This window comes from Mustela nivalis, assembly GCF_964662115.1.
Source record: "Mustela nivalis genome assembly, chromosome: 1".
NCBI classification, from domain to species: domain Eukaryota; kingdom Metazoa; phylum Chordata; class Mammalia; order Carnivora; family Mustelidae; genus Mustela; species Mustela nivalis.
Genome location: NC_139020.1, coordinates 24775121 through 24787532, shown reverse-complemented (window position 1 = coordinate 24787532; position 12412 = coordinate 24775121). Strand labels below are relative to the sequence as shown.

At 37.1% G+C, this 12412-nt stretch overlaps 1 protein-coding gene across 1 annotated transcript in view; it reads right to left on the bottom strand.

Moving 5' to 3' along the window:
- Positions 1-12412, bottom strand: part of TMPRSS15 (transmembrane serine protease 15) — a gene marked incomplete at both ends in the record, with an annotated part of 122046 nt that overhangs the window by 5503 nt on the left and 104131 nt on the right. Inside the window, 2 exons of the mRNA XM_082746920.1 lie at positions 2812-2907; positions 4153-4334. Coding sequence (XP_082603046.1) covers positions 2812-2907; positions 4153-4334 — 278 coding nt within the window. The remainder of the gene's footprint in view (positions 1-2811; positions 2908-4152; positions 4335-12412) is intronic.

Here is a 12412-nt window from a genome sequence, read left to right as displayed (position 1 = left end):
ATAATGGCATTCAGCAACTTTGTGAGACTCTGTGAATGAGCAGGTGCACACAGAACAGAAGACAAAGCTCAGCTGAACTGTGCCCTGGTCTAAGGGCAATCAGCTTGTCATCCACACCCAGTTGAAGAGAAAGCAGGCATTCTGTAACAGGGTGTACTCCCACGCTTTTCACAAAATGACTCATCTACTGCAAGCATGACTCTCTGTTTACTGAAATACTCATTCCAAGGGGGATCTGAAGCCTGCAGGTGTCTAGTGCCTCAGAAAAGACACCTGAGAAGCACTTTCTAATAATTAGCAATTCTATGTGTTTCCACAAGAGAGGCAGAAAGTTGATGATAACTTAGTGCATATGACAGCCAGTGTTATTGCAAAAAATGTAGTGACTTCATTTCCACCCAAGTTTTAATCCACACACTAAACAGGAAAAAGTTGTGTGTGTGTGTGTGTGTGTGTGTGTGTGTGTGTTTACATGGACATGTGTGTATGTATATAAGGTGCAAAGCAGTATATGTAAAATTCAGTGCTGTGTTGGTCAACGTCTAATATAGGTTTTCAAGGAAAAAAATCCCAATACGTATCATTTGCGTGATGTAAACACTCAAGGTATCAGCGTCACAGTGAACAGGAGTTGGGAGATGTGCACAAGTGGCAACTTCCGGCTGGTGCCAGTGACTCCAGCGGCTAATCACTGGATGACTTTGAAAGTTTGACATTGGACTTTAAGACGTGAAGATGGAGGAGGGAATTCAGCATCTCACTGTTACTCATTCTATGAAGACCAATGATGGGCTGGGAGACTCTAGTTTTTATTATAAGCTATTATAAAATCAAAACCCATTTTACTGCTCATCAAGGAATAAAAAGGATTGGATGGGTATACGATACAACTCTTTGGTAAAGAAAAATTTGAGCAGTGTTCTTATATTTAATATTTATTTGTCCGCAATTGCCATAAGGATAATTGAGAATACACACATTAAAAATACATAAAAATATCAATCAAGTTCTTTTAAGTTTCCTAATTGCCTTAAATTTAACGGACTAATATCACTTCACTTCTTCCTAGTAAATGATGTATTCATGGTTTTCCTAGTTAATTATGATAATATACTCATAACAGTGGGGGCGGGGGAGGGGATCTGGGTTTTACACAGTTAAGTAGCTGGAAATCATAAGACAAAGTTCATAAAATTCGTTAAAATTTCCATCGCCCAGGAAGTATGTAAACATGATCTGACCATTTATTCCTAAATGAAATTGATCTCAGACACTGATTTTCCTTGACTCCAGACCACTCTTAGAGACCCTTCTTAAGTCAATTAAATGCATATCTTTAGTAACAATAAGTAATGTGAGCCAAGTTTACTGAGCTCCAAAAGAAATACCCATTTCCTATGGAATAAAGAGCCTTAAATTTTGTTAGGGGATAATTTGTTTTTGAAGAGTCTACATTGTGGCCATAAATGTCTTTTAATTGAAGTCAGATAGAGAAAATATCTATCTAGGAATCATTTTTACTCTTTAGATTTCAAATTTAATAAATCATGGCATATTTCAAGCAGAGGAAATAAAAGAAGATACTGCCTTTGACTTCAATACATTTTATGGAGAGCAGTCATGAGGTATTTCAGTGACATAATGCAATTGCCATGGAGAAACCTTGTTGAAATCATCAGGCAAAGACTTGACTTAGAATGTCACCCTTTCTTTTACAAGGAAGACGGGTATTATTCTTGTTGGTTTAAAAAAAAAATATTGATTGATTTATTTTTAAGAATATTTTAAATATTTATGTATTTCAACTTAATATTTTAAAATATTTTAGTATTTTAACTTATTTTTAATATTTATGTATTTTTTTAAATGTTATTATGTTCAGTTAATAAGAAGGGAGTTTTAATTGTGAATGTTTTGCTTCTGGTAGCTGACCTTTCCACAAAATTCTGTGGCTTTTCATCTTATGTAATAAAGATTTTTTAAATATCTTGGCCATGATCTATTGCGACTCTAGAGGCCTGGTTCTCCCACCAGACTATATAGTGCCTTTCCTTTTTGCTTAATTTTTAATGGGTAGTCAAAATTCTGCCCTAGATGGAATAACTTCTATCAGTCAGTCACTGACTTCTATTCCTTCTATCAGGAATTCTGAAACCAACATGCCTTGTAGTTACATTAAGAGAGAACAGAGTACTAGATTTTGTAAAAAAAAAAAAAAAAAATTACGTTTGGTTAGTTTTTTTTTTTTAATATAATTTTTTATTTTTTATAAACATATATTTTTATCCCCAGGGGTATGCATCTTTTATGTGTTTGGAAAACATCCTGTTAAATAATGCTAACCGCTGAATTTATAGTCTTTACTATAAGATTTGTGCCACATCTGAGTAGGCTCACTCAGCATGGTGAAGTTAAAGGGGATTCTCTTCTCATTTTTTAGGGAATGGGAGTGTAAGGACTTTATGTGATAAAGATAGTTTTACTGATTTGAAAAATGTAACAGGTAATAATTTGGCTTTTGATCAAACTTTATCCAGATGCTTTACAAAAATAAATTTTGTAATGTTTGTAATATTCACTTAAATAGATATATCTTTTCTCTTTATCATAGTAATTTTCATAATACCAAAATTAGGTGCGAAGTTTGGGGGATGCTTGAACTCTCCTCCAATAAGGAGTATAGCATATGAATTTAAGTCAGACAGTGCTTTTAAGAGCTATTGCAAAAGATGTTGAAAATATTCACAGGATAGTGCAATAGCATCCTTCTTATTAGTAGGCATTTTCCTTTTATTGAGTCTAATGATTTACCTTGATGTATAATCCTCCCCCAGCCAGCAATGGAACAAATTCTTCCTGGAGGAAAAACCTGATTTTCTTCTGGTAAACAAATAGGTTGTATATAATCTGGAAAAACAAAACACAAACAGACAAGCACCATTTCTAACAAGTTTTAAAAATCAATTATTTTCAACATTTTATCTAAAACACTTGTATTTCTGTTTTATGCTGCTTGAACATTTTTTAGACATCAGTCTCAGAGGAAAGAAGCATCTCAGGGCAGTACTTTTTGACAATGGACTAGGTAACCCCGGTGGTCTTTTGGGATCCTTTTCTACATTGTCTCCTAATTACACTTTAAGAATGTAAACAATGTCTTAGTTTTAGAGTTGATCATTTTTATTTGATTTTAAGTAATCATGCTATTTACCGTGTCAGCTGTGTGAAAATCTTGGGAAGGCTGTTCTTCAGGGCCAATTAAAAGACACTCGGACAAATGTTCTGAAGCTTTTTTGATTTTCCTCAATTATCTCCACATTAAAAAAGCTTTTAGGTGATTGTTTTACAGTGCACTTACGGAAGCATCAGTATTGGTCACTGACTTTTAAAGCCTTTCTCCAACAATTTACAAGCTGCCTGCCATTTATTAAGCGCCCACTACACTTAAGACCCAGGGCAGACACAAAAATGAGTAAGATAGGGTGCTTACCCTCAAGGATAAGGCTACCTAATTAATCCAGTAATAGTCTGCCTTTGATAAGTGCTCTAAGACATGTGTACACCAAATTCCATGAGAACCCAGAAATGGCAGCATTTTATCCTCACCAGGGGTTGGAAAAGTCTTCGGAGTAAAGGATGGAGTTGGGTAGAGCCCTTCAGGATAATGTTCACTCCATTAGGTGATTTCTTGCACATCACCTAGGTATTTGGAGAAAGTCTTCCAACTGCCATTCTATTAATATTATTGAGTCACCTTTAAAAACTTCATTCTAGAGTATATGCTCTTCTCTCAGTTTGTCCTATTCTGCCCTTTGTGGTAGATGGACCTGCTTTATTCCACATGAGAAATACAGAAGGCATGCATTGGAACATGACTTATTTTCTCTATGCTGCTCCTTTGAGTTCACTATTTACAGGGGGCTCAGAATATTTTATTCTGCTGGCCAACTTTCTAGAATGTTGTATTCAAACACTTGGTGAAGATAATTGAATATGTTTTGCTCCATTCCCCAATTCCACTTAAATTATAATGATTTCTATAACAAATTATACAACCTTCATGGATTATTAATTTGTTGGTACTGATAATATTTCAAATCTAATTTTGAATTGATTTCACCAGATGGGATGACTAAAACTCATGTCTTTTACCTGTGTAATTCACTTTAAATTCAAGGTGCATCATAGCGAGGTCACTGTCCTTTGTCCGTTTATTGTAATGAGGGTTTATGACGATTTGATCTATAAATCGAGTTACTATTTGAGGAGAAGTCAGATTTGATGTCATATGCAGGCCTAGGACTGCTTCCCACTTGGATGGCTCTAAATTCCTCCTGAAGATAATGAAAAAGATGTGTAAGAAACCCTCCATCCATCATTGTTACCTTTTTTAAAAAATATTTTATTTATTTATTTTACAGAGAGAGAGAGAGATCACAAGTAGGCAGAGAGGCAGGGGGGGGGGGAGCAGGCTTCCTGCTGAGCAGAGAGCCCCATGCGGGGTTTGATCCCAGGACCCGGAGAACACCACCCAAGCCGAAGGCAGAGGCTTAACCCACTGAGACACCCAGGTGCCCCCACCATTGTTATTTTCTAAAGATGCTGCTAATAGTAGATATTCCAGAACTATGTGTGCCCATCCTAAAATATTCTTGAATTTCTCTGAATGATTCTTCTTTAATTTTTTTTTTTTTTTGCAATAATAGTAGGGGATTTTATTTTATTTTTTTTTCTTTAAACTCTTCTTTTTTTTTTAATTTTTTATTTTTTATAAACATATATTTTTATCCCCAGGGGTACAGGTCTGTGAATCACCAGGTTTACACACTTCACAGCACTCACCAAAGCACATACCCTCCCCAATGTCCATAATCCCACCCCCTTCTCCCAAACCCCCTCCCCCCAGCAACCCTCAGTTTGTTTTGTGAGATTAAGAGTCACTTATGGTTTGTCTCCCTCCCAATCCCATCTTGTTTCACTTATTCTTCTCCTACCCACTTAAGCCTCCATGTTGCATCACCACTTCCTCATATCAGGGAGATCATATGATAGTTGTCTTTCTCTGCTTGACTTATTTCACTAAGCATGATTCGCTCTAGTTCCATCCATGTTGTCGCAAATGGCAAGATTTCATTTCTTTAGATGGCTGCATAGTATTCCATTGTGTATATATACCACATCTTCTTGATCCATTCATCTGTTGATGGACATCTAGGTTCTTTCCATAGTTTGGCTATTGTGGACATTGCTGCTATAAACATTCGGGTGCATGTGCCCCTTTGGATCACTACATTTGTATCTTTAGGGTAAATACCCAATAGTGCAATTGCTGGGTCATAGGGCAGTTCTATTTTCAACATTCTGAGGAACCTCCATGCTGTTTTCCAGAGTGGCTGCACCAGCTTGCATTCCCACCAACAGTGTAGGAGGGTTCCCCTTTCTCCGCATCCTCGCCAGCATCTGTCATTTCCTGACTTGTTGATTTTAGCCATTCTGACTGGTGTGAGGTGATATCTCATTGTGGTTTTGATTTGTATTTCCCTGATGCCAAGTGATATGGAGCACTTTTTCATGTGTCTGTTGGCCATCTGGATGTCTTCTTTGCAGAAATGTCTGTTCATGTCCTCTGCCCATTTCTTGATTGGATTATTTGTTCTTTGGGTGTTGAGTTTGCTAAGTTCTTTATAGATTCTGGACACTACTCCTTTATCTGATATGTCGTTTGCAAATATCTTCTCCCATTCTGTCAGTTGTCTTTTGATTTTGTTAACTGTTTCCTTTGCTGTGCAAAAGCTTTTGATCTTGATGAAATCCCAATAGTTCATTTTTGCCCTTGCTTCCGTTGCCTTTTGCGTTGTTCCTAGGAAGATGTTGCTGCGGCAGAGGTCAAAGAGGTTGCTGCCTGTGTTCTCCTCAAGGATTTTGATGGATTCCTTTCGCACATTGAGGTCCTTCATCCATTTTGAGTCTATTTTTGTGTGTGGTGTAAGGAAATGGTCCAATTTCATTTTTCTGCATGTGGCTGTCCAGTTTTCCCAGCACCATTTATTGAAGAGGCTGTCATTTTTCCATTGGACATTCTTTCCTGCTTTGTCGAAGATGAGTTGACCATAGATTTGAGGGTCTATTTCTGGGCTCTCTATTCTGTTCCATTGATCTATGTGTCTGTTTTTGTGCCAGTACCATGCTGTCTTGATGATGACAGCTTTGTAATAGAGCTTGAAGTCCGGAATTGTGATGCCACCAACGTTGGCTTTCTTTTTCAATATCCCTTTGGCTATTCGAGGTCTTTTCTGGTTCCATATAAATTTTAGCATTATTTGTTCCATTTCTTTGAAAAAGATGGATGGTACTTTGATAGGAATTGCATTAAATGTGTAGATTGCTTTAGGTAGCATAGACATTTTCACAATATTTATTCTTCCAATCCAGGAGCATGGAACATTTTTCCATTTCTTTGTGTCTTCCTCAATTTCTTTCATGAGTACTTTATAGTTTTCTGAGTATAGATTCTGTGTCTCTTTGGTTAGGTTTATTCCTAGGTATCTTATGGTTTTGGATGCAATTGTAAATGGGATTGACTCCTTAATATCTCTTTCTTCTGTCTTGCTGTTGGTGTAGAGAAATGCAACTGATTTCTGTGCATTGATTTTATATCCTGACACTTTACTGAATTCCTGTATAAGTTCTAGCAGTTTTGGAGTGGAGTCTTTTGGATTTTCCACATATAGTATTATATCATCTGCGAAGAGTGATAATTTGACTTCTTCTTTGCCGATTTGGATGCCTTTAATTTCCTTTTGTTGTCTGATTGCTGAGGCTAGGACCTCTACTACTATGTTGAATAGCAGTGGTGATAATGGACATCCCTGCCGTGTTCCTGACCTTAGTGGAAAAGCTTTCAGTTTTTCTCCATTGAGAATGATATTTGCGGTGGGTTTTTCATAGATGGCTTTGATGATATTGAGGTATGTGCCCTCTATCCCTACACTTTGAAGAGTTTTGATCAGGAAGGGATGCTGTACTTTGTCAAATGCTTTTAGTCTTGCAGTTAATTTAATTTTTTCTTTTTCATTTTTTTTTTTTTCTTCTCGCCTTCGGGTAATTTTTTTTTTTTTAACTGTTACCTTTTTCTTTTTTAACGATTTTTTACTAGTTTATCTAATATATATATTTTTTCTTTTTTACATTTTTCTCAGGTGTTTTCTTTTTTTAAAAATTTTTTTCTTTTCTTTGTTCTTTTTTTTTCTTTCTTCCTTTTTGAACCTTTTTTTATCCCCTTTCTCCCCACTCACGATTTTGGATCTCTTCTAATTTGGTTAAAGCATATTTTCCTGGGGTTCTTGCCACCCTTTTAGTATTTTACTTGCCCCTTCATTTACTCTTATCTGGCCAAAATGACAAGACGTAAAAATTCAACACAAAAAAAAGAACAAGAGGCAGTACCGAAGGCTAGGGACCTAATCAATACAGACATCGGTAATATGTCAGATCTAGAGTTCAGAATGACAATTCTCAAGGTTCTAGCCGGGCTCGAAAAAGGCATGGAAGATATTAGAGAAACCCTCTCAAGAGATATAAAAGCCCTTTCTGGAGAAATAAAAGAACTAAAATCTAACCAAGTTGAAATCAAAAAAGCTATTAATGAGGTGCAATCAAAAATGGAGGCTCTAACTGCTAGGATAAATGAGGCAGAAGAAAAAATTAGTGATATAGAAGACCAAATGACAGAGAATAAAGAAGCTGAGCAAAAGAGGGACAAACAGCTACTGGACCACGAGGGGAGAATTCGAGAGATAAGTGACACCATAAGATGAAACAACATTAGAATAATTGGGATTCCAGAAGAAGAAGAAAGAGAGAGGCGAGCAGAAGGTATACTGGAGAGAATTATTGGGGAGAAGTTCCCCAATATGGCAAAGGGAATGAGCATCAAAATTCAGGAGGTTCAGAGAACGCCCCTCAAAATCAATAAGAATAGGCCCACACCCCGTCACCTAATAGTAAAATTTACAAGTCTCAGTGACAAAGAGAAAATCCTGAAAGCAGCCCGGGAAAAGAAGTCTGTAACATACAATGGTAAAAATATTAGATTGGCAGCTGACTTATCCACAGAGACTTGGCAGGCCAGAAAGAGCTGGCATGATATTTTTAGAGCACTAAACGAGAAAAACATGCAGCCCAGAATACTATATCCAGCTAGGCTATCATTGAAAATAGAAGGAGAGATTAAAAGCTTCCAGGACAAACAACAACTGAAAGAATTTGCAAATACCAAACCAGCTCTACAGGAAATATTGAAAGGGGTCCTCTAAGCAAAGAGAGAGCCTACAAGTGGTAGATCAGAAAGGAACAGAGACCATATACAGTAACAGTCACCTTACAGGCAATACAATGGCACTAAATTCATATCTCTCAATAGTTACCCTGAATGTGAATGGGCTAAATGCCCCCTGTCAAAAGACACAGGGTATCAGAATGGATAAAAAAACAAAACCCATCTATATGTTGCCTCCAAGAAACTCATTTTAAGCCCGAAGACACCTCCAGATTTAAAGTGAGGGGGTGGAAAAGAATTTACCATGCTAATGGACATCAGAAGAAAGCAGGAGTGGCAATCCTTATATCAGATCAATTAGATTTTAAGCCAAAGACTATAATAAGAGATGAGGAAGGACACTATATCATACTCAAAGGGTCTGTCCAACAAGAAGATTTAACAATTTTAAATATCTATGAATGATTCTTCTTTAAAAACATTTCCTTTAATTTTTTATTCTTCTGGTTAGATCACAGAAAGAACCCTAACTAGTGTTCATTTCTATCACTTCCCTTAGATCATCTCTTGATCTCTAGTTCTAGATTGAGTTTCAAAACTTCAGTTTCACATTAGAATCACCAGGAGTTCTTGTAAATAACAGTGTAACCTGCTTCCCCTTCTCTATCTCTGATTTAATGAGTCTGGAATGGAGAGAGGAGACTTCAAAAATCTAGGTTTTTTAAATTTTTAAATTAAATCTCCATTTTAAAATTAAATCTCCAAGTTTATCCTACTGTATGGCCTAGTTAGAGAACCACTGCCTGAGACCCCATTCCACTGTGGAGATTGTATCTTGGTCCAGGGTCTCTGCAGAAAGCCCCAGCCAGCAGTAAGGAGGTTCAGGAGTTCTCCTATTTAGGGGGTTATTGAATTCACACAAAGTTAAGACAAGCAATAAAACATATTATATTTATAATCTGATGTACCAACTCGAGTAATTTTCATATTCAATGAACTTGAATAATTTTCCACACATAATGTTGGTCCTTGATAATGAATTGGTAAAGGATAACATTTGTGTTCTAGGCAGATTAAATGATAATTTGAAAGTGTGCAGGGACTTCCAGCTGTGCTTTTGGCCTGAAATATCATCACACCAAGAAACTACTAGTGGACAGCTGGAATTAAGCCAATTAAGCCATATTCACAATGCAGTCAAAATTCAATAACTGCTATTTTAGAAGAGCTAGTGATCTAATTCTTAATCGTTACAAATGCCTCATTTAATGGGGTCTTTCAACTTGTTAGAATCCAGGTCACCTACAAATACACAAAAGGAATGAAGTTATTTCCAGTCCATTTGTTTATCTTTTTACCTATCCATTACTTTGTTGAAATTAAACAAAGGATCATGTTTGATCGAGTCACCGGCATCAATAAAGCCAGGGAATGCCTAAGCATCCAGGAGACATCCACCGATAACCACACTGCATTAAAATCAGAGGAAACTTATCGACATGCTTTATAGAAGAGAGTAAGACCTGTTTACGGAGAGCCTATTTCGTGGCAAGGGTACTACTTTGCATCAACTCTTTGCTTTTGCCACCGTGCTATGGATTTTACATTGAGAACAACCTGGATGCTGGTAGTTTTAAGTGGTGGGGCAGAGACTTGAACTAGGACCATCTAGCCCACGCTCGCCACTCTTGTTCAACATAGTATTAGAAGTCCTAGCAACAGCAATCAGACAACAAAGAGAAATAAAAGGTATCCAAATTAGTAATGAAGAAGTCAAACTCTCTCTCTTCACAGATGACATGAATCTTTATATGGAAAACCCAAAAGACTCCACCCCCAAACTACTAGAACTCATACAACAGTTCAGCAACATGGCAGGATACAAAGTCAATGTACTGAAATCAGTGGCTTTCTTATACACTAATCATGAAAATACAGAAAGAGAAATTAGAGAATCGATTCCATTTACTATAGCACCAAGAACCATAAGATACCTGGGAATAAACCTAACCGAAGAGGTAAAGGATCTGTACTCGAGGAACTACAGAACACTCATGAAAGAAATTGAAGAAGACACAAAAGGATGGAAGACCATGCCATGCTCTTGGATCAGAAGGATAAACATTGTTAAAATGTCTATACTTCCTGGAACAATCTATACTTTCAATGCTATTCCGATCAAAATTCCACTGGTATTCTTCAAAGAACTGGAGCAAATAATCCAAAAATTTTTATGGAATCAGAAGAGACCCCGAATCACTAAGGAAATGTTGAAAAACAAAAATAAAACGGGGGGCATCACGTTACCTGATATCAAGCTTTATTACAAAGCTGTGATCACCAAGACAGCATGGTACTGGCCTAAAAACAGACACATAGACCAGCGGAACAGAGTAGAGAGCCCAGATATGGACCCTCAACTCTATGGTCAAATAATCTTCGACAAAACAGGAAAAAATATACAGTGGAAAAAAGACAGTTTCTTCAATAAATGGTGCTGGGAAAACTGGGCAGCTATATGTAGAAGAATGAAACTCAACCATTCTCTTACACCGTACACAAAGATAAACTCAAAATGGATAAAAGACCTCAATGTGAGACAGGAATCCATCAGAATCCTAGAGGAGAACATAGGCAGTAATCTCTTCGATATCAGCCACAGCAACTTCTTTCAAGATATGTCTCCAAAGGAAACAAAAGCGAAAATGAACTTTTGGGACTTCATCAAGATCAAAAGCTTGTGCACAGCAAAGGAAACAGTCAAGAAAACAAAGAGGCAACCCACAGAGTGGGAGAAGATATTTGCAAATGACAGTACAGACAAAACATTGATATCCAAGATCTATAAAGAACTCCTCAAACTCAACACACACAAAACAGACAATCATATTAAAAAATGGGCAGAAGATATGAATAGACACTTCTCCAATGAAGACATACAAATGGCTATCAGACACATGAAAAAATGTTCATTATCACTAGCCATCAGGGAGATTCAAATTAAAACCACATTGAGATACTACCTTACACCAGTTAGAATAGCCAAAATTAGCAAGACAGGAAACAACAAGTGTTGGAGGGCATGTGGAGAAAGGGGAACCCTCTTCTACTGTTGGTGTGAATGCAAGTTGGTGCAGCCTCTTTGGAGAACAGTGTGGAGATTCCTCAAGAAATTAAAAATAGAACTTCCCTATGATCCTGCAATTGCACTCCTGGGTATTTACCCCAAAGATACAGATGTAGTGAAAAGAAGGGCCATCTGTACCCCAATGTTTATAGCAGCAATGACCATGGTCGCCAAACTGTGCAAAGAACCAAGATGCCCTTCAATGGACGAATGGATAAGGAAGATGTGGTCCATATACACTATGGAGTATTATGCCTCCATCAGAAAGGACGAATACCCAACTTTTGTAGCAACATGGATGGGACTGGAAGAGATTATGCTGAGTGAAATAAGTCAAGCAGAGAGAGTCAATTAGCATATGGTTTCACTTATTTGTGGAGCATAACAAATAGCATGGAGAACATGAGGAGATAGAGAGGAGAAGGAAGTTGGGGGAAATTGGAAGGGGAGCTGAACCCTGAAAGACTATGGACTCTGAAAAACAATCTGAGGGTTTTGAAGGGGTGGGGGGTGGGAAGTCGGGCTACCAGGTGGTGGGTATTATAGAGGGCACGGATTGCATGGAGCACTGGGTGTGGTGCAAAAATAGTGAATACTGTTATGCTGAAAATAAATAAAAAATAAATAAATAAATATTTTTCTTTATTAAAAAGAAAAAGAACTCTGTGCTCAGTAGGTAGTCTGCTTGAGATTCTTTCTCTCTCCTCCATTCTCTCTGCCCCTCCCTCTGCTCACACACTATCTAAATCAGTAAATAAAATATTCAAAAAAATTGCAGTTAAGAAAAAATAACGCAGTTTAGTAGCTAATCTCCCAAATTCTTTTGTAAGTACTGTACACCTTCTGAGAACAATAAATATTAGGTACTGATATGAAAGAGCTTATAGGCAGCCCAAAGTTTACTGATCAGCATTTTCTCTTGTTATTTCAAGGTTTGGAGTAGAAAACCAATCCATGAACCATGGACTGTGAAAATTAAGCATACATGCTTCAAGCTACTGGTCTAA